The sequence below is a fragment of the Camelus bactrianus genome, chromosome 26 (assembly GCF_048773025.1).
Source record: "Camelus bactrianus isolate YW-2024 breed Bactrian camel chromosome 26, ASM4877302v1, whole genome shotgun sequence".
NCBI classification, from domain to species: Eukaryota; Metazoa; Chordata; class Mammalia; order Artiodactyla; family Camelidae; genus Camelus; species Camelus bactrianus.
In genome coordinates, this window is record NC_133564.1 from 20,075,614 (window position 1) to 20,102,028 (window position 26,415).

General features: G+C 42.3%; 1 protein-coding gene across 4 annotated transcripts in view; it reads left to right on the forward strand.

Annotated features, from left to right (window-relative positions):
* Positions 1 to 26,415, forward strand: part of MTMR7 (myotubularin related protein 7) — a 131,738-nt gene that overhangs the window by 58,010 nt on the left and 47,313 nt on the right. The window contains exons 1-3 of one of the 4 annotated variants that reach the window (XM_074353499.1): positions 3,652 to 3,834; positions 18,060 to 18,182; positions 19,391 to 19,553. The exons of 2 other annotated variants lie outside the window; for them this stretch is intronic. In XM_074353499.1, coding sequence (XP_074209600.1) covers positions 3,667 to 3,834; positions 18,060 to 18,182; positions 19,391 to 19,553 — 454 coding nt within the window. In that variant the 5' untranslated portion in view covers positions 3,652 to 3,666. Of the gene's footprint in view, positions 1 to 3,651; positions 3,835 to 18,059; positions 18,183 to 19,390; positions 19,554 to 26,415 lie in introns of those variants that run through there. One more of the 4 variants, XM_074353500.1, reaches the window with a different exon arrangement.

Genomic DNA, 26,415 nt, shown 5'->3' on the forward strand with positions numbered 1-26,415 from the left:
AGCAACAACAGAATGCGTAAACAAAATGTGGTACATACATTTAGCGGAATATTATGTAGTCATTAAAAGAGAGTTCTGATTCATACTACAAAATACATGAATCCCTACAATGTTTTGCTGAGTGAAATAGGCCAGAAGGGCAGCTATTGTATGATTCTACTTTCATGAGATGTCTAGAATGGACAACTTTCTTAGAGACAGAGGTAGAGTAAAGGTTAACAGGGGAAAATGAAAGTTATTACTTAACAGATGTAAAGTTTCTGTTTCAAGTGATGAAACAGTTTGGAAATATTGGTGGTGGTTATACAACACCATGAATGTATTTAATGCCACTGAATTGTACACTTTAAAATGGTTAAAATGGTAAATTTTATGTTATGTGTATTTTGCCAAAATTTAAAAAAAGAAGCAAAAACATTGCCTGGCACATAACCAGTGCTCAGTAGATACTGAGTGAGTGAATGTGTTGAATGAAGGAATGAATGCCAACTATACTCAATTTGGCAAAGGTACACCAACTGTTAGCATTATCGTTGGGGGACAGTGTGGCTCTGAAGTCAAGTGACCACAATATAAATTCTTATTAGATATATGATTTTTAAAAAAATTTTGGCATAATTTTTAAAAATGAGAAATAATTCATGTAACATAAAATTTACCCTTTTAAGGCGTACAACTTCAGTGGCTTTTGTTATAGTCACAATGTTGTTTAACCATCATTACTATCCATCTAATTTCAGAACATTTTCATCACCCCCAAGAGAAACTTTGTACATGTTATGAATACCCAACTTCATACCCATTAATTCATTTCTCTCTCCTTACACTCCTGAAAACACTAATCTACTTTTTGCCTGCACAGATTTGCCTGTTCTGGACATTTTATATAAATGGAATCAGATTGTATGTGGTCTATTGTAACTGGCTTCTTTCATTGAGCATAACGCTTTCAAGATTCACCCATATTGTAGCCTGTATCAGCACATCATTCTTTTTTATTGCTGAATAATATTCCATTGTGTAGATTCACTGACATTTGTTTATTCATTCTTCAGTTGATGGATTTTGGGGTTGTTTCCTCTTCTTGCTTGTTATGAATACTGCTGCTGTGAATATGTATATATAAGTTTTTTTGTGTGAATATAAGTTTTCAGTTTTCTTTGGTATATACCTAGGATTGGAATTACTGGGTTATATGGTAACTATATGTTTAATCTTTTGAGAAATGAACAAACTGTTTTCCAAAGAGGCTGCCTCGTTTTATAGTCTCAAGAGCAATGCATGAGGGTTCCAGTTTCTCCTCATCCTCACCAGCACTGTTATTGTCTGTCTTTTTTATCATAACTATCTTGATGGGTGTGCAGTGTTATCTCACGGTGGTTTGATCTGCATCTCCTTGATAGCTAATGATGTTGGGCATCCTTTGATGTGCTGATTAGCTATTTTCATATCTTTCTTGGGGAAATAGTTATTCAAATCCGTTGCTTATTTTTTAAGAGACCTTTTTTAGGTGGAGTTTTAGATTCACAGCAATACTGAGCAGAAAGTACAGAGATTTTCCTCATTCCCCCTCCTTCACACATGCATAGCTTCCCCCCACCAGAGTGGTACATTTGTTGTAATTGGTTAATCTACATTAATATATCATTATCACCCAAAGTCTGTAGTTTACATTAAGGTTCACTCTTGGTGTTGTACATTCTGGGTTTGGACAAATTTATTATAACATGTATCCATCATTACACAGTGTCATACAGAGCAGCTTCACTGCCCTAAAATTCCTGTGTCCCACCTGTTCATCCCTCCCTTCTCAACCCCTGGCACCCACTGATCTTTTGTGTGTCCATAGTTTTACCTGTTTTAGAATGTCATATATTTGGAATCATACAGTATGTAACCTTTTCAAGTTGACTTCTTTTACTTAGTGATATGCCTGTAAGTTTCCTCCATGTCCTTTCTTGCCTTGATAGCTCATTTCTCTTTAGTGCTGAATAGTATGCCATTCTGTGGATGTATCACAGTTTATTTATTCACTCGCTTACTGAAGGACTTCTTAGTTGCTTCCAAGTTTTAGCAATTATTAATAAAACTGCTATAAGCGTTTGTATGGGTTTTTGTGTAGACATAAGTTTTCAGCTCCTTTGAATAAATCCCAAAGAAAGTGGTTGCTGGATTACATGGGAAGAGTATGTTTAGTTTTGTAAGAATCTGCTACACTTTCTTCCAAAGTGACTATACCGTTTTGCATTTCTGCCAGCAATGAATGGGAGTTTCGGTTGCTCCACATCCTTGTCAGCATTTCGTGTTGTCAGTGTTTTGGATTTTGGCCATTCTCATCAGTGTGTAGTGTATCTCGTTGTTTTAATTTGCATTTCCTTGATGATGCATGATGTAGAGCGTACACTTTTTTGCCATCTGTTTGTCTTTGGTGATATGTCTACGAAGGTCTTTGGCTCATTTTTAATCAAGTTGTTTTTTCTTATCAGAAATGTATTTTGCAAATATTTTCTCCCAGTGTGGCTTGTCGTTTCATTTTTTCCTGACAGGGTCTTTTGCAAAGCAGAAGTTTTAAATTTTAATTAAATCTAGCTTTTCAGTTCTTTCTTTTGTAGATGATGCCTCTGGTGTTGTATTTCAAAAGTCATTACCAAACCCATAATCATCAAGATTTTCTTCTGTGTTATTATGTTCTAGGCTTTTGTTCATTTTCAGTTGTGTCATCTGTCTTTTTATTGTTGGGTTGTAAGTCTTTGAATATTCTTGATACCAGATCTGTACCAGATATATAACTTGCAGATATTTTCTTCTATTCTGTGGGGTTTTTTTTTCACTTTCTTATTGTTGTCCTTAGAAGCACTAAAATTTTTAATTTTGACCAAGTCCAATTTACCTATTTTTTCTTTGATTGCTTGTGCTTTAGGTGCCATAGCTAAGAAACCATTACCTAATCCAAGGTCACAAAGATTTACGCTGTATAGGTCTTTGATCCATTTTGGGTTCAGTTTTGTATATGGTGTAAGATAGTGGTCTACATTTATTCTTTTGCATGTGGGATTCCAGTTGTCCCAGCACCATTTATTGAAAGACTTTTCTCATTCCCTTTAATTATCTGGGCACCCTTGTAGAAAATCAGTTCACTCTAGTTGCACAAACCACATATGCCTGGGTTTCTCACTGAACTCTCAGTTCTATTCCTTTGATCACCATGTCTATCCTTAACTTACACCACCCAGTCTTGGTTGCTGTAGCAACGTATATGATCTTGAGTGTGTCATTTGAAGTTTCTCAAAGCCTTGATTTCCTTATCTGTAACTCAAGGCTGTCTCTCAAGACTTAAATGAGAGAATACGTTTAAAACACTTAATAATGCTGGCATTTTGTACATTTTAGCTGTTTTTATTATTTTTATTATCAAGATCTTTGCAAAAGGAGGTGGTCACAGGTTTGTATGCTGAAAGAACTTCTATGAAATTTGAGAATAAACACATTTTTCTTACTCCAAACGTTTCATTTGTCTTACTCATTCACTTCCTTACTACACAATGGGTTTGAATATTTTTTCCTCTGAAGGCACGCTAAGGGTGCCTTCCTATAACCCAGCTCTAGTTCACACCCATACTTGAGAGCTTATTTTTCTTTTATAAAAACATTAACTTCTTCAAACACATGGATTTTAGGAAAGGAAGCCTCCGCAGTGGCCTTTGTTCCCTGGAGAAGTCTCAGTGCCATCACCCAGGATTCCTGAGGGAGAGTCTTTTGAAGAAGATGTGTGATGAAGAAACACACTTTGTTTTGTTGGTTTTTTTTTTTTTTTTAGTGGATGAAAGTAACATGGTAAGATTTGTGCTTCCATTAAAGCTTTCAAGAAGGGTACAATTAAGGCATTATACACCTTGAAATAGTTGAATGCTTGTGAGCAGCGATCAAGACATGAAGCTGTAACCCCTCTATGTGTGGCCACTTTGGACATTATTTACTAGTGAATTTCAGCGTTTCCCAGTTGAACTCACATTACTGACTGATTTCATTTGGTCATCACTTCTGTCAGATCTCCACAGGCAAACAGTGTCTGGAATGCTTCTTTTCACAGAACAGGTGTACGTATATTTTCTCATCCTTATTTAAGGTTTATTTTTACTGGTTTTTCCATCCTGAACAGGACAAGCTGAGAAGTATGCATGAAATTAAACCTCTTGACCAAACACCCAGGATTCCGGGACTCTCTCCCGTGTGATGGTTCAGTTTTGTGTTCTTCTGTTGCGCTCTGAGGGAGGCCAAGAAGCTCATTTTGTACCATATTTCTTAAGCCAGGAACAGTCTAAACTGCTTTTTTTTTTTTTTTTTCCTAGTGCCCTTTCCCCTGGTGGACAGCTAGCTGAAGCCTTTGGGAGTTAAAGTACTTCCCAGGACTTAAACCCAACCCTTCCTCCCACAACCATTTAAAATAGTTTAAAAATAACCCCCACTTAACGTTTTGTGGCAGGCTATGACAACCTTATAAAAATTGTGTGTTTACTTTTCTCCTCTTTTTCATGTATTAAAACACAGCTTATCACAGATTCCCGGAGAAAGGAATTTATTGCCAACCTCTGAAGGAAAGTTTCATTCCTTAGGGCATATAGCAAAGCACAAATTATTTCGAATGTTCGAGGCGCACTTGGCCTCCACATGGGAGCGAGCTGTTCGGCCCATGCGATGGTGGAGGTTTATGGAAGGGATTCTGCCTTCCTGGGCTGAGCAGATCGATGCAAAGACCCTATACGTGCATTTATTCGTTCACCTGGACCTTCAACAGCTCTTCCTCGAGTGCTCCCTGTAAGCCAGCTACTGTTATAGGCCCTGGAGATCCATCCAGTGGTGAACAAGATAGGCTCCTTAGTTACATAGAACTTAACATTGTAGGAAAGAATTAAGTAAACAAAAAATATTGCAATATTGAAAAAATATATATATATAAAATCACTGTAAGCCAAGACCTTGGAATGTCTCCACTTGTTGAAGATCTGTTTGCTCAGCCCTGCTCAAGGCCTTGCGGCTGTTCCTTTTGTCTGGGATGCTCTTCTCCCAGGTTTCCTCGTGGCTTTGTGGCTGGCTCTCTTACTTCCTTTGGTCTTTACTGCAATATCCAGTCATTTTGTTGGACATGCAGGTGCCCTTCTCCACCCAACTGCTTATCTTGCTTGAATTTCCTTCCTAGCAGCTTCTGGTGTGCACGCATGCAATTTTTTTTTCTTTTGCTTGCTTGCTTGCTTGCTTGTTTGTTATGGCCTGTTTCCTTACCCCTCCCCCCACATTCCCAGACACAGTGCATGCCCCTTGTGGGCACTGGCTGTCTTGTCCACTGCTGAATCCCCAGCAGCCAGAACTGGCTCAGAGTAAAGGTGCACGCTGGCTGTGCCTAGAATGAATGAATCAAAGGAATGGTTTCATGTGACTGTATCCAAGCTTCACTGCCTTTCAACAGTTTGTTTCTTCTTACTCTTTTTTTGAGAAAAAATTTTATTGAGCTATGATTGACATATCGCGGTCCATCAGTTTCAGGCATACAGCATAATGATTTGCTATTTGTTTACACTGCAAGAGGATCACAATAAGTCCAGTTAACATCTGTCTTATTTTTTACACACTGATGCTAGTATTTTATTAATTCAGAAGTACTTTATAAGAAAATACAAGTGTTGCTTCCAGTAAAGATGTTATTCTTGGACTAAGTTCACAGATTTTAGTTTTGCAAGGAAAACCAGGCTTTAAAAAGTGAAGCAACATTGTGGCCAAAACTTTAATCCCAAAGATTCTCACAGAACATTACAAATGACAGCATGAAAAAAAAAAAAAACCTTGCACAGTAACTCCAAGTTCAGCTCAGCAGTGTACCAAGTGTCTTGAATAGTCTCAACTTTTCAAATAAAGAATGTGACGAAGAGCTCTGTGTTCACAGACCGAGATCACATGAAGGAGCTTATGACCTAAAGCAAAGTGACCTGAGGTTTCTTAAGACTTGTCAGACTCTAATTGTTCCACCTGGGTGACGTCTTTCCAGTGTGAAGACTGGTTGATTAAAAAAAAAAAAATCTAATCTAGTTTAATGGTGCAGCTTTCATTTTTACTTGCTGGCTTGTATTCACAGCAGCTTGTAAAGATTGCTCACTCATCCGTAGCTGCACACTGTGTCCCAGCTATGGGGGAAAAGGTAAAAAGTCTTAGTTCCATGGCACTTAGTTTAGTTTTTACTTACAGGTGAAGTTCGGTTTGTTTGTTTGTTTGTTTATTGGTCTTTGTTCCTTATTTCTTGTATTTGAAACATCTTCCACCGTTGTCTATTCCTTCTTGTCTGAAAATTCGAATTCGATAATAAAGCATTCCTGGTTAATCATACCTGATTCTACCTACAAGCCCTCACATATTTTGTTTTTACCATAGTGCTGTTGATTTTTAGTCACTGGACAAATATGTTAGCACCTGCATGTGCTAGGTATTAGGGGACAAAGATGATGAAAACACAGTGCCTGTCCTTAAGGATCCTCCCATGAGGGCTGCTGCATTGCTCTGAAATCATTGTAATGGTCTCTCGTTTCAGGATGCCAGTAAGCCAAGGACTGCATCTCCTTTTCCTTTCTTCCCAGAGTTTAAATGCAACTGTGGGTCTACATTGTTGGAGGTGTCGCAAGGAATGTTGGAAATAAAAGCAGTGGTGCCTTCCTTGAGAATATACATATTTGGAAACAGAGTGGCTCAGTAAAAGGAGCGTGTAATGCGGCTGTGTGGGGTAAAGGGGAAGTAAATGGTAACGGCTGGTGCTGTCGCAGCAATTCCAAGGAGAGAGGATGGTCCCTGGGGACTGGGAGGGTGGAGGAAGGCGGGAGTTTAGGAGGCAGGTCTCAGGTGTAGAGGGGACGTGCCGGGCTGGGGGTTGATGTCCTCTTGCCCAGGGAAGCTCCAGGCTCCTTGTGACTGGGGAGTTGTGCCGCTTTCTTACTGGGCCCCCGAGAGCTGTCCACGTCTTTGTGTCTGCACTGCCTTCTACTCTGTGCTCATCTCCCAGAGTGGGGACCGTGGGCTCCCGGGGGCGTCCTGAAAGAGGGGAAGGAGAAAATGTGGTGCTGGTTATGGAGTCTGTCCTCCGGGCTCAGAGCCCAGGGGCGAGGCCTGGGAATGTGTCGGGAGCTGGAGCCTGGCCTGGCCCTGGGTGCCCGGGCCCTCCTCCAGGCGCCGATGCTCAGCAAGGGTGGGGTGTGGGGGTGCGCGACCTGGCTACCCCTCGTGCCCTGGCCGTCTCCTCTCCCTGCATCCGCAGTTAGGCCCGTCTGGCACAGCCTGCCCTTGGAAAGCTGTTTCCCCAAAGAGCTATACAGGTAGGCGGTTCCGTCCTTTGCTGGCAGCACCTTTGTCAGAACTGTCAACTTCAGAAGCACTTTAGAATTTTAGGAATATTTTTAGGGGAAGATCATCATCCTCATCAGATAAGCCTTTGACTTTCTATATTGCTTCCTCGCAAGGGCTTATTCCCCTAATACTGTTTTATGTTTCAAAGCGACTGTTGTTTGTCCGCCCGCTGTCTTTAGTGGGTATCCGTACGTTTGCTCTTTGGGTCGCCATGGGCCCAGCTCCTGTTCTTCACTTACTTTGCTCTTAATTTCTTTCTTCCTCTTTTTTCTCTTATTTATACTTGTTGGAAAATGGTATTTTTGGTTGAGGTTATTTTAAGGTGGTGTTGAAATAAATCCTGGGACGGTCCTCTTGTTCAGCTGTGCATGTTCTGTTAAGCCTACACATCCAGGGTCATCCTACCAAAATAAATTATACGGGCCCTGAGTAGAACTTGCAAGTGCCTGGCTCTGTATTTATGGGCTTGGCCGCTGGCACAGCGCTCACAGTTTCCCCTGGGCAAACACAGGCTCCCTTTTCTTTTCTCTGCCTTTTCCAAGAATTGCGAGCGCTCCCATTTCTTAAGTAGCTCGGGTCTGTGTCACTATTTTAGCTCTATTATCCCCCTCAGGGAATTTTTAGAATTTAGTTAAATGTCAGTCAGATCTACTGTTTTAACAACTGTATAGGTGGGTGGAACTCAACATCCTGCCCACTGATAGGCGTGCAAGGCTGTCTGAAATAAAGATACTTCCTTCACCTTGACTTGAGCTGCATAAAAACATCATTCTCTATAGGAAAGTTGATTGACTTTTTTTCTTCTTTTAAAGCAAATTTCACCTGCCTTATATTTTTCACAGAATATAATCTTATTTATTGGAATTATTTGGAGATTTGTAGGTGGCTCAGAAATCTATAGAGATATGTGTATCAAGTACCGTATTTCCTGTGTGGAGGAAGGTCTTAGATTTTTCAGCAAATTGGGGAAATACGTAGATTCTTTACTGTGAAAGCTGACACGTGAAAAATCCTCCTGACATGCTATAGTTTCAGGATCTTTATTTTAAATGTCTTTTTGTACAGTCAGTACAACAGAGGAATCTGGATAAACCCATTCATTCTTTTACCTCTTACTTTTGAAAATTAGATCAAGATAACTGGAATGAACTTTTCTACCAGTATCTACCCATATCTACCCAATATCTCCTTGAATTATGAGTCTATTTCAAACTGGGTTTTAGTCTTTCCAAATCGCCTACTTCAGTTAACCTGGCTGAAACTGGTTCTGCCCAGAAGTTGGTGCTTAAGGAGGTAAGGTTAAAGATGTGGGCCAGTTGTTGGTGGTGGAGGAAGAAACAGAATGAAGGGTTATCTTCACAAGCACAGATTCTGGTAGCTCGTGTGTCTTTGGAAAATATCAGTGGCCTCTATTATTATATAATATTGGCGATATGGGTCATTAGGGAAGGAGCCTGCTGAAAAGGGAGGGCGGGACCAGGCTGTGGGAGGCCCTGACCCACAGCACTGGGAACCGCTGAGTCTCTGAGCGACGGGGCAGAGCTGTGTGTTGGGACGTCTGCTGAGTGACCACCTGGGAGCAGACTGTGTGGTAGTCATGTGCCGTGGCTGCTCTCTGCCCTCCTCCCTGGCTCCTCCGAGGGCCCACACCTGCTCTGCCCACAGTCCGTGTGTGTTTGGTGTGGCTCACGTCCAGCCACTCATCATGTCCTTTCTGTGGCCACCCTGACTGGTGTAAGGATAAGGGTGTGACCCAGTGAAATGCAGTAAAAATGCTTGGCTGCGGGGCAAGCAGCTGGCGAGGCTGGGTTTCTGGAACCATCGTGAGCAGAGAAGGGGCCCCGCTGAGAGATGAGGGGAGGACCTGGGCGGTTTGGACCCCTAGCCAGTCTGAAGCCAGCCCCACCACCGATCGTCAAGGATAAATGCTTCATTGAAATCCCTTTCCACTGAAGGGCCATGTGAAGTTGAGATTTCTGTCTCTTGCTCCTGGAAGGGTCCTGATACACAGAGGTGCAATCAGATAGTCTGTGGCAGTATTAATCACTGGGAGCCTGTGGATAACTGGTCTGGGTCCCGGCCACAGAACAGATACCCAACAAATTAATCGCATTAATTAATACATTAATTTAATTAAAAGGACTTAAACTGCTGGATGGCAGCTGTCTCAGGTTTTTATTAGGTGCCTTGCTTTGTGTTATATCCAGCTGCATTGACTGTGTTTTAGAAAATAATTTAGCTTCCTAGCAGGATGCATTTTTAAAAGAGTTAATTTTTCAGGCAGCTTGAAAATAGGATTATTTTCATGCAGTCTGAGTGTGTGTATCCCACCAGTGTCTCTCTCTGTGTTGTATCAAAGATCCGGATTTTATGAAGGGCAGAGAGTCTGAGTGTTCTTCTGGTTACATGCCATGTATTTTCTTGGATTGTGCTTTGTGATTTTTGCTTTTCCCTCAGTTCTCCAATATCTGACCTCTGAATAAAATGGTCCTGGGAAAAGACTTTCATTAGTTTTGTAAGTTTTAAACAGATTAAATATGCCTTTTGGGAGAAGAATTTGGTGTTTCTGATTTTCCTGCCGAATGGCTGGATTGGAAAGCTGCTGAAGCTTCATGCCTACCCACTTTTATGTATTTAAGGAACTTCATGCAACTAGGAAAGAAGTGCATCTTTTAATTTTTTTAGATAAAAATTTTTTACAAATGAATTTATTATGAAACATTTTACTATATGATTTTATTTTTCTGGTTTTATTGAGATAATTGGCATAGAAATTGTATTTAAGGTGTGCAGCATAATGATTTGATGTATGTATATATTGCAAAATGATTATCACAGTATTAATTAACATCACCTCACACAGTTAACAGTTTTTTTTTCCTTGTGATGAGAACTTTTAGTGTCTACTCTCTTAGCAACGTTCAAATATACAGTATTGAAAATACTTCTTTTTAAATTGGAAAATCAAATGCTTTTTTCCCCACTACTGTTAAGAGGTTATAACAATTCTCAATGGTCTGAAGAATTTTTTGTTGCTTCACTTTTTCTTTGTCAAAAGATTTTGCAACTGTAATTGAGTGGCCCATCTTGCCGGCAAACTGTCGTGATCACTACTTGAACAGGGGAAATGAAGTCACAGGCACGAGGTGAGCATTCAGTGGGAGCAAGAATGAAATCTCTAAAGTCGCTGTTCCTGATCTGTCAGTAATCACTGTTTATTCGTAACTACAGATGTGGACACTTTTTTCTTTTTCTCTCACACATGCAGTTACTCGTAGGTGGAATCATTCATTGTCCAGGAGCACCCTACTTAGCAACCCAGGGACACTTTCCATAAATAAAGCGTTTCTATAATTAATGCGTGCTTGGTTAGGAGACGTGCAACTTGATTCCTGAAATGGTCCTCCCGCTGCTGCAGGAGGTCACTGCACCTTATGATGTGGACCTGGCCAGGGCACGTGGCGAGACTCCGTCCAGCTGATCCTGGGGCCACCCGGAACCAGGCTCTCCAGCCACCTCAGTCCCCGGGGTCCTCCCTCCAGACCAGACGGAGTGAATGGGCAGGGGGTTAATGTGGCCACTTTAACTTAATGCCCTACACCGAATTACCATTGCTTTAGCTGTAGCCAGATACTTCTTACTTGTTAACTATGTAAGTCTCCAGTTGCAATTTTAGGGAAAATGGAGGCTGGGCTTTTGAGCCGTTAATTTACAGTATTAGGCCTGGACTGAAGGGGTGAAGCATGAGACGGTTCTTGGGAAACGGATGTGGGGGTCTGAAACCTGGTGCTGCCACTTCCTGGCTGCGGGACCTTGGCATGCACTTGTATGTCATTACTTGTTAAATGGGAAACCGTGTCTGCCCCCCAGCCAGGGTCAGACCTAGTGGATGGACGACGCTTTGTACAACACCCAGCACTCCGCAGCTGCTCACGAGTGTTACTATTACCATTCCTTCCTTTGCCCCTTCTGCTTAAGGGAGAGGTTGAAAGGAATCTTCCTCAACTGTGCTTCCTTCTTTACCAGCAGCTTTTCTGGAAAATTAGTCCTAGACTAGCCTGACTGTGAGTCTCAGTAGTTACTGGGCGAGGGAGTGGGCACTGCTTGAAGCCAGAACAGCCCCCTGAGAGAGACTGTGGAGCCCTCCTGCCTGGGGGAGCCCTCCTCGCTCCCCCACCGACCCCAGTGCTAACGGCTGCGCCGTGTGACGGACCTGTCGTAGCTGCCGTGCGTTGTAAATGGCAGTTACTGACGCGCCTTTTCGTGGGGTACGCCTCCGTGCTTTGTGGCCCCTATGATGTGTTCTGCTGACGACGGAAGAACATTTTAGGAAAAACGGGCTCTGCCTGTCCTAGGTTTTCATTGTCATGGCCTCAAGTGTGGTTTCTGTAAGCTCCTCCTTGTCCCTTAGCCACTTCCTGCCCAGTGGTGTGGGCATTCACTGGTGGGCGTGAGAAGCCAGATTGCTCCGTGTGCCATGTAGCTTAAGTATTGCCATTAAAGACTGTCAAAAAAAATAGATGGATGACTAGATGGAGAGACTGCAAAATACTGTGTTTTCAGAAACCAGATTGGCATTTTGATGTCAACTTACATTTCGCCTTATGTTTTTATCCTAAAAGATTTTACGAGCCTTAAGATGAAGGGTAATTCTTGCAAAAAATGTAGTCTAATGTCATTTCTTAAAGAAGGGCAACCCGAATACTTTCTTTCAAGCAGTATAGTGAGATGCTTCATTCATGCAGGTTTAAAACCAAATAATACCTAGTTATCACAGGTAGAAGTGACTCAGGACAGCTTGCCAGGTACTCCCAGATTCTCAGCAGCATTGCCTCATACTCTTCCAACCATGGGAGGGAAGAGGGGACAGTCTTGGCTGGGGAGGGAGCCTGGAGACCGAGGAAGAGCCAGCTGTGGCGGAGCAGCCGTGCCTCCAGGCTTGGCCCTGGCACTGGGTCGCAGCACAGCCTCTGGGCCGGTTCAGAGAGGGCAGTGGCGTCCGTTGTTGCCGAGCCTGGCGCGTCCTTTCCTTGGGATATCACAAGGGTTTCATTGGCCAGCCGTGGTACTGAGTGGCTGAGATTTCCTACTGGGTCATCGTTGTGTGCGCTTTCATGGTTGCTGTTCTGTGTGCTTCCTAGCCTCTCGCTAAAGCCCCCCCACCGGGTTACACCGCGGCCGCCGCGACAGTGTGGAGAGGCCTTGGACAAACACCTTTCGGTCCTTTATAGAAATCAGAGCCCAGAGAGAGCCGCTCAGCTGCCTGTGCCCAGCAGTTCCATTTCACAACCAGAACCAGAACCAGAGCCCAGGCCTCCTGACTCGCAAATACTTGACTTTTCATGTTGCTGGAGTTAGAAAATGTCATGATACCAAATTTAGCACGACAAACTATTTGTCTAGTTGCTTTTCTTAGATTAGAACATAAACTTGTCTTCGGTTTTGGCTGCTGCAGACATTTTGATTTCTCCCTGTTCAGCAACCTCTGGTCTCTTCCCCCAGATGATGGGCAGTGACCTTCTAAGTAAGTCATTCGGTTTTGAGGACTCGGTCTTCGGCCCAAGCAAAACCATGGCCGGTGCCATTCATTTTCTTTCTTTCTTTCTATTTTATTTATTTATTTATTTTTTTGATAAAAGGTAACCCTACCCTGCACTTTGGACTCTGTCCTCCAGAGAAGCTTTTCTTTTCCAGGTAGAGAGAATTCTAGAGTCCAAAAATATTCACTGATCCAGGATTCGACCTGCAGAGTAGAAAGGAGAGGCCTGTGTTCCATTAAGATTGAAATTAGGTGGTGGTGCGATGGAGAGGTGTTGAAAAGACGCTGGTCTCCGGCGGTTTCAGGGGCCTCCTGATTCCCAGTGGGAGGGGAGGACCCAGCCGGGCTTGTGTTCCGGGGCCAGGGTGTCCTGTCTCCAGCCTGGCAGTGCCGTGGTGCGGCCCCGTGTTCTCACCGAAGCCTTTTAGCCTTGGCCTAGAAAGGCTGAAGAAACCTTTTTTCCCTCTGTCTAACCCCAGCAGAGCAGGAAGGGGAGTGAAAAGGCCGTTAAACTGGGACACAGTCTTTTTCATTGAGTCTGTAAGATTCTTCAGGATGGACAAAGATTCCATCTTACTCACCCTTTCATTCTTCACCCCAGAACCTGACACCGTCCCACACAAAGGCATTTTGTTGAGTGGAATTGGATGTTCAGTGTTCTTTCTTTTGGGTCTGACAATCCTGAATGTCTCCTAGTGCCAACATTTGGGTTCCTGTGTCCCATTCCCAGGCTGTCTTTGGGTTTATCTCAAAGAAGAGTATTCTGATTATGGTTTGTGAATATAGTTTTACAGTATAATTTTGTCTTAACACATTTCATTTTCAAATACTAATTCATATATAAACTTGCTTAAAATAATTGCTAGCTGGTTGTCCTCAACATATTCATTTTGAGTAACAGAACTAGAATGAGGCATTCACCGGAGTCCACAGCCTTGGTGACCCACGAGCTTGGGCTTTGGAGCTGGGTGGACCTCAGATCCAGGCCGAGCCTCACCATGTGCTCTTATCTGGGGAAATCTGTTGGGTCTCTCAACATAACTGTGAAATGGGGGTTAGTGAGGACCTGGCTCACGGGGTTGTTGTGGGGATTAACCGAGGTCAGATGTGCAGAGAAACAGCACAGTGCGTGGCAGAGAGTGAGTGCTCTAAAAACATTTGTTGTCATTTTCATCATTATTGTTTTGGTAATGTTCGCAGTCTCCTCTTGCGTGATCTTCAGCTCCCATTGAATTAGTTCAGGTTACAGATTGTTTCACCATTCATTTATGCGTCTCCATCCCATGACTCAGCTCTGCTGAATGGAAACCCGCCTCTTACTTACACAGCCCCGCTCCCACTCATCAAGGCATTACAGTATACAGCCTGCTCTCCCGAAGACTGGGGGCAAAAGAAAAGATTCAGTAAAGCAAAAGGCTGAGATTAGATTTTTTCCTCTCCCACCCCTGGGTTTCTTTCTCTTGGCACTTCACCACCTAATCAGAAAATGTTTAAAATGAAGTATAAATATTTTCTAAAATACACCAAAGGGTTCACAGTGCCTGTGTTTGGATTCTGGGACTAGGGGTGATTTTCTTTCCTTCCTTCAGTATTTCTGAATCTTTAAACACTGCACACGTAAGTGCATGTTTCATAACTTTTACAAAGACCAGTTTTGAAAGCTGGGGAAGAAAGCTTCACAGGACGGGGGAGACTTCAGTGTAAGCAGGGTAAACAGATCCTTGCCCAGTGACCCTCACCTCCTTTTTCTAACCCTTTAAACCATGTTTCTCATGGAGGCCCCCTGATGGGAGCCCTTTCATTTCCTGTGTGCGTCACAGCATGAGATGCCCCTTCACTGGCCATGTGAATAGGCTGCTTTGTCTCGATGTCCCAGCTGCTTCTGGAAAGCTCTTGGCATGTTTTGGTCTTTTGCTGGCTCTGGGGTGGAGTCTGGGTGGTCAGGCCACCTCCTCTGGCTTCTCCCTCTCCTCCACAAAGAGTACAATCTGCTCTCTCAGCTCTGCTGAGTGCACTCCTCCAGCCGTTGTGGTAGTGGCTTCCGGTCCCAGCGCCCCCATGACCACTCCCGCTGAGGTCTTCCACGCCACTGAGTCCAGGGGTCCTTTTCTGTTCCCGCCTCTCTTGTGCTGTCTCCCCTATCCCTCTGCGCACTGGCCCTGATCTGCCTCCTGACTAGCCGGTCCTCCCTGGCTTGCTTTTCTCATGCCTCCTCTTCCATCAGAGCCTGAAACGGGATTTCCTCAGATCTCTCCTCTTCTCAGCCTACATGCTACAAGGTAACCTCTTACAGTCCCACGATTTCAAATATTATTTACATGCCAGTGGCTAAACACTTAACTGCATTTCAGGAAATCTGAGCCCTCAGGGATTATAAGATGCTCCAAGATTTTATGTATCACAAAGAAAGAAAAAAAAATGCTGCCAATTAAAGGGCACAGTGGCTTCTTACCACATTAATCATAAGAGGCATTCCATTTTGGGGAATGTCAGGATGTGAAAAATGTACGCAAAGAGTTAGTGACATATTGTAATATCTTTTGCGGAGATGAACTGCCGTTGGCAGAGCATGGATACCGAGTACGTCTTCAGCACGGTGTACAAAGGAACAGGCAAATGAGTTGCAATTACTTTGTTTTTAGAAGCTGGTAGCTTCCTAAGAGTCATCTGTCTCCAAGAATGAAAGAGGTATTACCAGAGTTCACCGTATGCGCAGGTGATCTGGAGTTAAGTTAGGCGAACAGCGAGGCAGAGTTATTGAACCAGTGGGTCTTCATGGTGGCCCCAGAACTCTTGAGATTCATTCCAAACTTTTGTCTAGAATTGACTGCCTCCAGCATCACTGTCAGGAACGTTCTGGCTGTCTCAGGGTAAACCGTACCGTGGGCCCTGACCAGTGCTTTCTGTCTTCACAGAATTTCTCAGACAGCAGAACTTTAATTGTTATTACTCACTTCTTTTATTACATCGCTGGGAAATCATGCTCTTGGTGTTTCCCTCCTTGTTTTTTATTTCTTATTTCCTCCTACTTCAGAATTACTTTGGACAGCTGTGAGACCTGTGAGAACCATTGCCAAATCTTGAAATGTAATTTTCCTGCAGCAGTGTCCAAAGTTAACAAAAAGACATGGAAAAATCTCATTAAGTGTTCTAATCTACCAGTATCTGTGAACCTTCTTCTGTTCCACTGAGGTTTTCTAAAAATAATCTAAGTGGTATGGCTTTCTTCACTTCTGTAGGGAGAGTAATCTATACTAAATATTTTGGCCTTGAAATATTATCTGTGTTCGATATAGTGAACCCAGTAAGATTTTGTTTCATTGGTCCTACATGCAGAGAAAATTATTTATGTTCCATTTTTAGATATTGCTACCTGGTATATCACCCCTGGACCCCAGTTAATTTGTCTAGGCACGTTTTCCCCCATAGAAATGTTCTAAAAATAATGTATCTTCTTGCTTTTCTCCTTCCACAAGTCTCTCCCATAATACCTTGTAGTTCAAAACAGAATATTTAATGACTAAAGTTGAAATAAAATAATCCAGTCACTTGAGAATCGAAGGATAATCTCTTTAAAAACTCTTGGGTCAAAGGAGATATAAAAACTGCAGTTATAAACCACCAGGAAAGTAAGAAGAATGATAATACTACAAACAAAACTTGTAAGATGCAGCCAAAGAAGAAAGAAAGAAAAAAAAAAGATGCAGCCAAAGATTTACTTGGAGGAAAATGATTGGACTTAAAGCTTGTTATTAATCAAAAAGAATGAGAATTAATGAGCTATTCAACCTGAGAATTTAGTAATGAACAAAGAAACAAAAAGCATAGATAGGGCATACCCACAGAAAGCATGTTAAAACATTTATTAAGAAACACAAGCAGAAATTAACATTTAGAAAAGAGAAACATCAAGTTGATAAATCCAGGATCTGTTACTTTGAAGAAAAACCTTTGCCTATGAAATTACAAAAAGTAAGAACATAATTCACAATATTAGGCGAGAAGGGATGAGGGGAGAGATTTACTCACAGACAAGAATTAAAAGATTGTAAGAATTTGAAAATTAGCAATAAGATAATCTGAAAAGAAAATAAATGTCAAAATGAGATTAAGTAAAAAGTAGTAACATTGACCAGATCTATAACTGCACAAAAAATGAAAGACTTATTAAAGAATTGTTTCTGTATAAAGAAGTGTCTTTGTTTCAAATACTAAATAATTTGTATGTTGAAAGCTTCCTGATTATTCGATATCATCATAAGCTGATGATTTCATCTGACAAATGTGGCACAAATAGGCTTTTATTTTAAAAAAATGCCAATCTTTTTAACAAAACAATTATAGCAGATAAAATATAAGAAATATTAAAGCATTGATACACCAATTCCAAGTTGTTCATATGACAAGAATTGTCACTTCTTTTACTTTTCATATTGGAATGGTCCCAGTGCATGTATTCTCCAAATTGCTCTACATCTCAGAGGCGTAGGCTTGATAATTATTGTTTCCAGAGGTCTCTTCCAACAGTTTGAGTTTTAGGTCAGAGGTGGAAGTTCTATTTATTAGAAAGATTTTATTACAAACATTAGCATCTTAATTGGGTAGGTTTTCCTGGTAAGCATGCAGAGTATTTCTCTGATACTTTTTACTCCTACATGTAAATTTGCATTTTCTCCTAGTTTATATGGAATCAAACAGCTTTGGGGCCATTTCTATGACTAAGAAACACATAGGAAAATACATAATTTTCTTTTTAATAGGTTGCAGTTCATATACAGTTATTGTGGAAACTCAGAACTCTCATGTGTATACCTGCTGCCTTAAATTAGAATTATGTAATTATAGTGAGGTAAAAGTTGACCTATTTAAAACACAGAAAGGGTGTTTTTAAAGAATAGGGTCTATAAATCTTTTATGGTACAGTTAAGATTGTATTTAAGGAATTGGTGAATTTGTATGTTTTGATAGAATCATTCTGAGATCGAATTACCTTAAAGGGGCAAGTTTTGCTTTTTTATTACTGGGAGAATTTTCAAAATCATATTTTAGATTAAGCACGAGATTACCTACTCATTGTTTTTTTCTTGTGTGAATCGCTCTTGGCTTCATGGTAACCCTGTCGAACTGATTTCTCTAGGTCGAAAATGTCCGCTTGGTAGATCGAATCTCTTCTAAAAAAGCAGCCCTCGGTACTTTGTATCTGACGGCTACCCATGTCATATTTGTGGAAAATGCACCTGACACAAGAAAAGAAACCTGGGTATGCATTCCTTATTTTTGGCTTTATGTGTTTTCCATTGTTTGAAGTAACAAGTTCTGACCCTCTGTTCTTTTGTTTGTCTGCAGGGTGAGGAGGGTGGGATTTTGGTGTGTGGGTGTTCAGAGGACTCTTTTTTTGGAATGTGAGCCTTGCCTTTTTCTGTACAGAGTCACATCCACTTGATCTGTTTACTCATTTTAAGCACTAATTATCTGAACATTGTAAAGATAGACATAGAAATAGCCAGAGATACGAGGGCTTCCTGTCCTGGCTGTCAAGTACGGATTCGATGATGTGAATGTACCAGGCACGGCGTCTACATAGCGCCCTATTTGCAATCCACTTTGTTTGTAGGAGCTTGGCAGGCAGGCCATTTAGTCATTTCATTATGTTATCTGTAGTTTTCTCATAATTTAAAAAAGGAAAAAGGAAACAAAAACCTAGGGAAGAGGCTCATCTCCAGGTATTTCTGCTCCATCGCAGTGAGACCATTCAACGGCTCTCATTTAATACAGCCACCCAGCCAGGACCTCACGGCCAGTACCCGAACCCCTGACTCTGCCTCTTTTCTACCTTGTGGACATTAGGGTTTCAGCAGAAGGTGGCAGGAACTGCTTAGTGGAGAGGAATTTAAAGAGCGACGTGCTGCCACTGAGGGCTGAGCAGAGACCCTCAGAAATGCCAGAGCCCTTGAGCATGATTGCCTTTAAAATAAATCCCTTCTGCAGCCTGCCTGACCACCAAGGGCTCAGAAAACAAAAATCTCAAGTTGCTATTGAACTTGAGCATTCCATGTGGAATTAAGGAGCATGGTGGCACTTCCCAGCGGAGCCGTCTCTAGCTTTTGTTGATTGCAGGGTTTATTTTACAAACTTCTCATGACCTTATTTAATTTTAGCTCTCCAGAGCATGTCAGCATTTGACTCCCCAAACGTTCCCTTACCTGGATCTGTGCAGAATTACATGCTGAACAGTTTGCTTCGTATAATTAGCTTGGATATCAGAAAGCCAGGTATTGAAAAAGAAAATGATGAATTCAGACAGTTGGTTCTTTCCCCAGACATCTCATTTCCTGTCACCCGAGTGCAAGCCAGCTGAAGGTCAGGGCGTGTTTCTTGTCTGTGTGTGGCTCAGAGACCTGTGTTACTTTTTGTCGTGTTTATCTGCTATTTGTGCTTGGGCTTATCCACGTTAACTTTCGGTTGTAGATTCTTCACAGTCAGATTTCCACCATCGAGAAACAGGCTACAACCGCTACTGGGTGCCCTCTGCTTATCCGCTGCAAGAACTTTCAGCTCTTGCAACTCATCATCCCCCAGGAAAGGGACTGCCACGACGTCTACCTCTCCCTCGTCCGCCTAGCAAGGCCAGGTAGGGCAGGGCGGCGCGACCTTCCACAGGGGCCCACTCTCAGGGGAAATACGGCTGGGGCTGTGAGCTTCTTTCAGGGTTCATAGGATTCCCCTTATCTGGGAGGGAGTTACACTTTCAGGGTGAAATCATCTTAAAAGTATGCCCTACTCATACTGTGGTAATCCAGCCACCTTGATTGAGGCCTAAGACAAAAATCTCCAGATTGTTTTGTATGGAAAACATCGATACCAAACAGGGCTGGTGCAGTTTCCCCCATCTGGGGGCTTTTAAATTTGGTTTCTGTTGCTTTTTATAGTAATATGTATTTCCCAAGGTTGGTATAACTAGACCTTTGTTAGTGTCCGTGAGTATTGGCGGTTTGTATGCCTGGATTCTCCTAAACAAAACCTCCTTAAGTGTTGTGGGAAGGATGTTCGGCTGATTTGAAAAATACATGTTATCAGTTCTCCTCTTGTTACATCTGTCATCTTAGGGTCTTCAGATTTATAGCTTATTAGGCTGTAAATCTAAGAAGTTTGTAGCTCACTATGCTGTAAATCTAAGGAATTTGACACATGTGTTTCATGTCTGTGTGTCTTGTGTGAATTGTGACGTTCTTTTGCTTAAAAGAAATATACATTTAAGTGTTAGGGGAGTGCACAGCAGAGATTGGTTATATAACAGTAACATCCTTGCTGGTGTTTACCCAGAAGTCATTGACATGGGAAGCAGGACCTGTGCATATACTTTCTTTGTGGAATGCTTTTTGATTCAGGACAAGAAGTTGGTTTGTAAGCTCCCCGAGGCATTTGGTTGGTCCTCAGATTCTTAAGCTACAACCCGATCGTCTGTCTCAGAGCTAAAGTTACATGATGGAGAGGATGCCAGGGAACTGTCAGAATCCCATCCTTTTGACTTGACTTTGCTCCCCTTTCAAGTCGTCCCTTCGAGGCTGTTTCATCTCAGTATGTTGAAAAGAACTGCAGAGTTAGCCAGAAGAGCAGTTGAACTTTTTGGAGGGCACACTATAATTGGAACAGGAGTTCTGGGAAGATGTACGTTGGGTTGCCTGCAGCGGAGAACATGAGGGCAGTTGTGCGCCAGCAGTTTCTGTGTCACTGATTAATGGATGTCCTGGGTGATAAGTGTGCTCTGACCGGATTAATGGGATTTAGGAACAGCCCAGAGACCTGGGAGACAGCCGAGCCGCTGGAACAGCGAGTCACAGAGTCTGTGCCGGCTCTGGCCCCTGATGACAGCCAGCACCCAGATTCACACCGGAGGGTCGCCCGGGAGGAAAATCACTATGTTCCCCTACTTTCAGAAATACACACTTTTGCTTAAAGATGAAGTTTTGGGAGTTCCGTATTAGCCACAGTCAGAGACCAAAGAACGAAACCATAACAATTAGTTGAATTAAAGCCATTACTTTAGAAGATTTTTAAAAAGCTACCAGCACTGTAAAACATTGGCATTCTATAGAGCATAGTGCTTTCATAAGTGTGGGGAGAGGAGGTAGAATCCAGGCAGCTTCACAGTTTAATGTTAAAGGCAACTCTAAAATTAGGACCAGTTGCAGCCTGTGACCTGGGAGCAGGGTTTTGAATCTGGGTGGAGGTGGGGACAGGTTAGGGGGAGGGTCTCAGCTGGGGGTGTGGTGGCTTATCAGACCTTCCCAGGGGCTTTTACAGATTGGTCCTTCACCCGCAACCCCCTTAAGATATATCAGAAGAGGAATACGTGTATGTGTGTATGTGTGTGTGGTGGGGAAGTGACTCTGAACTCGAGCAGCGCAGAATCGATCTCTGTGGTTATTGTGGTTGGTCACCAGCACCAATCAGGTATTTTCAGCTCCCCTTGTGGACACAGCTAACTCCAAGGTCCTCTGGAGGACACATATTTTTTTCTTTTTAAATGAAAGAAGAAATGTTTGGGAGCCCATTGAAGTCAAGACCTGTGAAGGCATTATTTCCAAAGCTCTCAGGATTCTCTCTTCACCGAATTACAATTTCTGGGACAAGGATAAATCAAATGACTAAAAAAATTTGTTGAGATTTTCTTGGTTTGCCTTTCATGTGAATTCAGACGGGTAAGAATTTGGTCATGGACTAGAAAAGAGCCCAACAAAAAAGAATGTAGCCAAATCCAGTAAGCTTTGGAATTCTTCCTAAAGAAAGAAGTTAAAAGAGGGGTGTGGCCCAAATGGGAAAACAAATCAACCTCGTAGATCTGATATACTTAATAAGGTTCTGCATTTTTCTGATTGGAAGACCCCTGTTTCTCAGAGGCCTTCCATTTTCCCATGTTCTTTCTTTTCTCCTCCCTCTAATTTGCCTCCTGCTGTTTATTTTTGTATCAATTATCTTTCCCTCTGCAGTGTTTGTGGGCCCTTTAATATTTAAACCATCTCTTTTGTTTGTTTTCCCACTTTTCCTAAATTACAGCATTTTTAGGACATCTTAGTCCCTGACTCTTCTGCATATTTAATATGATTTTAAAAATCTCCCGATTGTTGTAGTCTCATTTGCTTAATTCAGCTCTTTACAGTTTTTATCTAAGTCATTGCCGCTGAAGCAGTTTTTGCAGTAAGTTTCCATTTTATTGCTGAGACTAATCTCTGGTCCGCTTTTCTACTAAGTGTTAGCTTCCACCGTCCTAATGTTTAATTCGAGCGCTTGTTTGTTGAAAATAGACAAGAAAGGTCTCATTTTTATTTTAAATATGCAAAATCCAGTAATAGCTGTGTTGTCATCTCACCCCTCTTTAAATGGTTTTCCAGCTACATTTATTTTAAGTTGCGTGAATGAATTAGAGCGCTTAGAGCAATTTGACTTTTGTTACTTTGGGTTCTGAAAACCCCACAAGGCTGTGTCCTTCCAAGACTGCTGGTGACTTTTCCTGCCCTTACTTCACACGCTACTGATGCTGTTTCACATTTAGGTTTTGTTGTTTTTTTTTTAATTTTTAAAAAATTTGCATAACAGTCAATAATGTAATTGTATTATTCGGGGTTTACATTGGTTATTACAAGCCTCCTTTCGATTTTTAAAGTACTTATGATTTTAGTGTAAATTACCTTTCATTTCTCCCAGTTAGCCTATACCAAGAGAGGCTTCCCCTATGTTTTTTTCCCCTAAATATTCTGTTTCCATAACCTTTAACCTAATACCTGGGAAGCAAGCTCAGTTATTTTTCCTTTTCCCTAATTGGTTTGTTCTACCCAAGGGCTCTCTCATTTGGTGAAGTGAACACCCTTTCCTTTCTTGTGGGAGAGAAGGAGCAGGGGTTGGGTGCAGCGGCAGGGCGTTTGTGGGCTTGGTGGTTCCAAGTTGGCAGTTTCTACCTGAATGTGTAAATCCTCTCCAGGAAGTAGGAAGTGGGATTATCCGAGAGGGAAGGAGTTGAGGAGAGCAGCAGGTGTCGAATCAACTGCAGCGACACATGCTTCCCTGTGGGAAGACGCACACGGTGAACAGTGGTGCTGAGATCAGAGTCAGTCTCAGCGCGCGCCTCTGCGCGGGCTGCCCGCTCACCGATCTGGCCTTCCTAGAAACATGGCCAAGATGCTACTTGTTCTTAATCTATTGTGCTGTTTTAGAAATTGTCATTTTTCTTTCCAAATAGAGAAACCTCCAGGTCTGCCCTTGTTCGGCAATATATGATTTAAATAGGTACATAAAGTCAAATACGAGAATGATTTCCATGTAACCTTTTCTGAAAACTTTTTTTTTTTAAATTAGAGGTGCACGTTCAGTTGACCCCCCACCCACCCACCCAGGCCAAAGGCGTGCTGAGTATTTGCTTCTTGTTGGGGGAGTTCCTGTGCCCTCCTAGTGACAGGCTCCTGGGGCGAGGCCTTCAGGGCACCTCCTGTTGACACCCGCTGTCACTAGCAGGAAAGGCCATTTGATTTTGGTGTGATGGCTCATACTCTGTGATGTGAGGAGCTGGTGGAGCACTTAGCATGTCTGTTTTAAGAGTGGGTGGAACAGCAGGGATGTGGCCTTCCCAAAGCAGATGAGTGTTTTCTCTCAGTTCAGATGCTGTAAAGACTGGAGGTATTCCAGCCCTGCTTTGGTTGTGCTTGGCTTTAACTACCCCCCCCCCCCCCCCCCCGTCGATTACTAAACGTTCTGCTGTGTATTTTGCCGGAGGTGGAGTTGAGGGGAGCAGAATATGTGAATAGGAAATGTTCAGTAAGATTTACATCTGTGATAATGATGCTTTTAAATTTCTTGAACGAGTCTGTCCTCAGCGGAGGGCTTCTCCTGGGCTGGTGTCTGGGTAGGAGACGTACCCACATTAACAAGACTGAGCTCTGGGTTTCTCTGCCCTCGTGTAGAATTTTATGTAAATTGGGCCAAAGGTATGGTTGATCACCCTTTTCCTTAAAAAATAACTGAAAGGGAAAATTTTATCATTTCGGTGGCAACCCATTCTAGTGTCTCCCAATTCAAGAGTATCTTCTTAACGTTGGTAACAGATTATTCTTGCTTTCATTTATGGACCATTTCCTCACTTCTTCCCGAGGGCAACAAGAATGAGCCGATACACAGAAAACTATCTGCAGTCATGGAGTCATTTTCTTCTTATGCCTTTAAACTCGTTTGTAGGCATCTAACAAAGGGAACTTACCTTCCGTCATTGCCCCACATTCCTCTTCTTTCACTGAGGGAGCTGAGGCTTTCTCAAGAGATTCTTCTGGCATCCTAAACAAATCGCATTTGCGGTTAACATTATGATATCAGAAGCCTGAGTCATGAAAATGGCACTGAGAGATGGAAAACATATGTCGGTGTCGAGCCAGCCATTCCCAGAACAGGATGTCCGTTTTATGTGCCGTCTGCTCCATTTGGCTAAGATGGCAAGAAACCGTTTTTACTGAAAGTGTCTACACTGCGTGTGTGCATGTCCCTGTGTGTGCGAGTTTTCTTTTTGATTGAAATCGGTGGTATGCTCTATTTTCAGGTTTGGAAATGTGACATCAGGAGAGACTGAAATAGAACGTAGCTTTTCTCATTGATCCACCCCGGCATCTTGATTCTCTTTCATGAGAGAGAGTGTTATCTGATGCAAAAAGTATGGTACCTAAAATATGACACTTACCATCTTTGTAGATGAGTTATTTCACTGGTAATGAAAAGAAGCTCGAAACTGGGTTTTGACCTTAGGCTGCCTGTGTGTCACTGCAGCCTCTTGCTGTGGTGAGATGCTTTACTGAGCTTTCATGCACACGTTTAGGACCATGGAACTGCCATCAACAGATTAAGGAATAAATGGGATGGTCTAAGAAGACTGAGGAGGAAGAATCCTATTGGAGAAAAAAACAGGAAGATGAGGGGGATGGAACCAGGACAGAAAAAAACAAAACAAAACCGGCCCATCTGGGGAGACAAGTGAGGGGGTGCCTTGCAGGAGCAGTGTGAGTGGTGGTTCGAGCGTGCCCTGTCTGGCCAGACTGCCTAAGTCACACCTGACTCCCCGTGTCCTGGCTGTGTGACCCTGGGAATGTCCCAGAACCCCGTTTTGCCTCAGATTTCTCATCTGTGCAGTGAGGCCTGTCATGATGCCTGCTAGATGGGTCAGTACGTTTGGTGAGAACAGAAGCGGGAATGAAACAAGAGTTCAGTGAGAATTAGCCGGAATTATTATCACCAGAAGTGCTTAGATTTGCACTGTCCAGTAGGAGCCACGTGTGGCCATCGAGGGCTTGGTATGTGGCTAGTCTGAGCCAGGATGTGCTGTTCAGTGTGAAATACACATGGAATTTCAGAGACAGTACAAAGCAAAATGCATAAAGCATTAACATATTTCACGTTCTGCCTAGATTGAAGTGACTTTTTTGGATATATTGGACTAAATACATTGTTACAGTGAATTACAGTGTTTCTTTTTACTATTTTAATGTGACTACAAGGACATTTTAAATGACATATATGGCTACATTATATTTCTGTTGGATGGCACTGGCCTAGTTGCTTCCCTAAGCGTGGCAGGGCCAGGCGAGAACACCAAATCCTAGCTCTTCCTGGGGGTAGAGGGTCGCAGCCGGGCCTGGCCTCACAAGGGTAGCAGGTGATGCATAAAGTCAAAGATATCCTGGCAGAACTGAAAGAAGTCTGTCATCAGACATCCTTCAACTGGTCCCTCACCGTCAGGGTGCCCTGTACTATGAACTGATACTTCTTAGTGAATCCTGTCAGTGTTGTATGAGCAATGTAGCTATGACATGTACGTAGTTGTTAAAGTTCACATGTTTTCAGGGCAAACATTTAAATATATTCCATAGCTTTTTCAACTGTTTTGTTCTTTCTTTTTTAACATTGTGAGCATCAAAACAGGGCAGTGGCCTGGCCTCTGTCCACCTCTGAGAGGCCATCCCAAATGCCAAGCTCGATGTACATAAACAGATTGAGTTCTGGATCTCTAAGGGATACATACATTTTCCTACCCCTCACCACCCCTTTTTTCTTTAAATTGAACTATAGTTGATTTACAATATTGCGTTAGTTTCAAGTATCCAGCGAAGTGATTCAGTTATATATATATAGTGGTATGCATCTGTTAATCCTAAATTCCTAAATTATCCCCCACCTTTCCCCTTTGGTAACCATAAGTTTATTTTCTATGTCTGTGAGTCTATTTCTGTTTTGTAAATAAGTTCATTTGTGTCACTTTTTGTTTTAGATTCCACATACATGTGATATCATATAGCATTTGTTTTTCTCTGACTTACTTCACTTAGTATGATAATCTCTAGTTCTATCCATGTTACTTCCAGTGGCAATATTTCATTCTTTTTAATGGCTGAGTAGTATTTCATAGTGTATATATAAAAATATATTTATATAATTAATATATTACTATATATGATTTATAT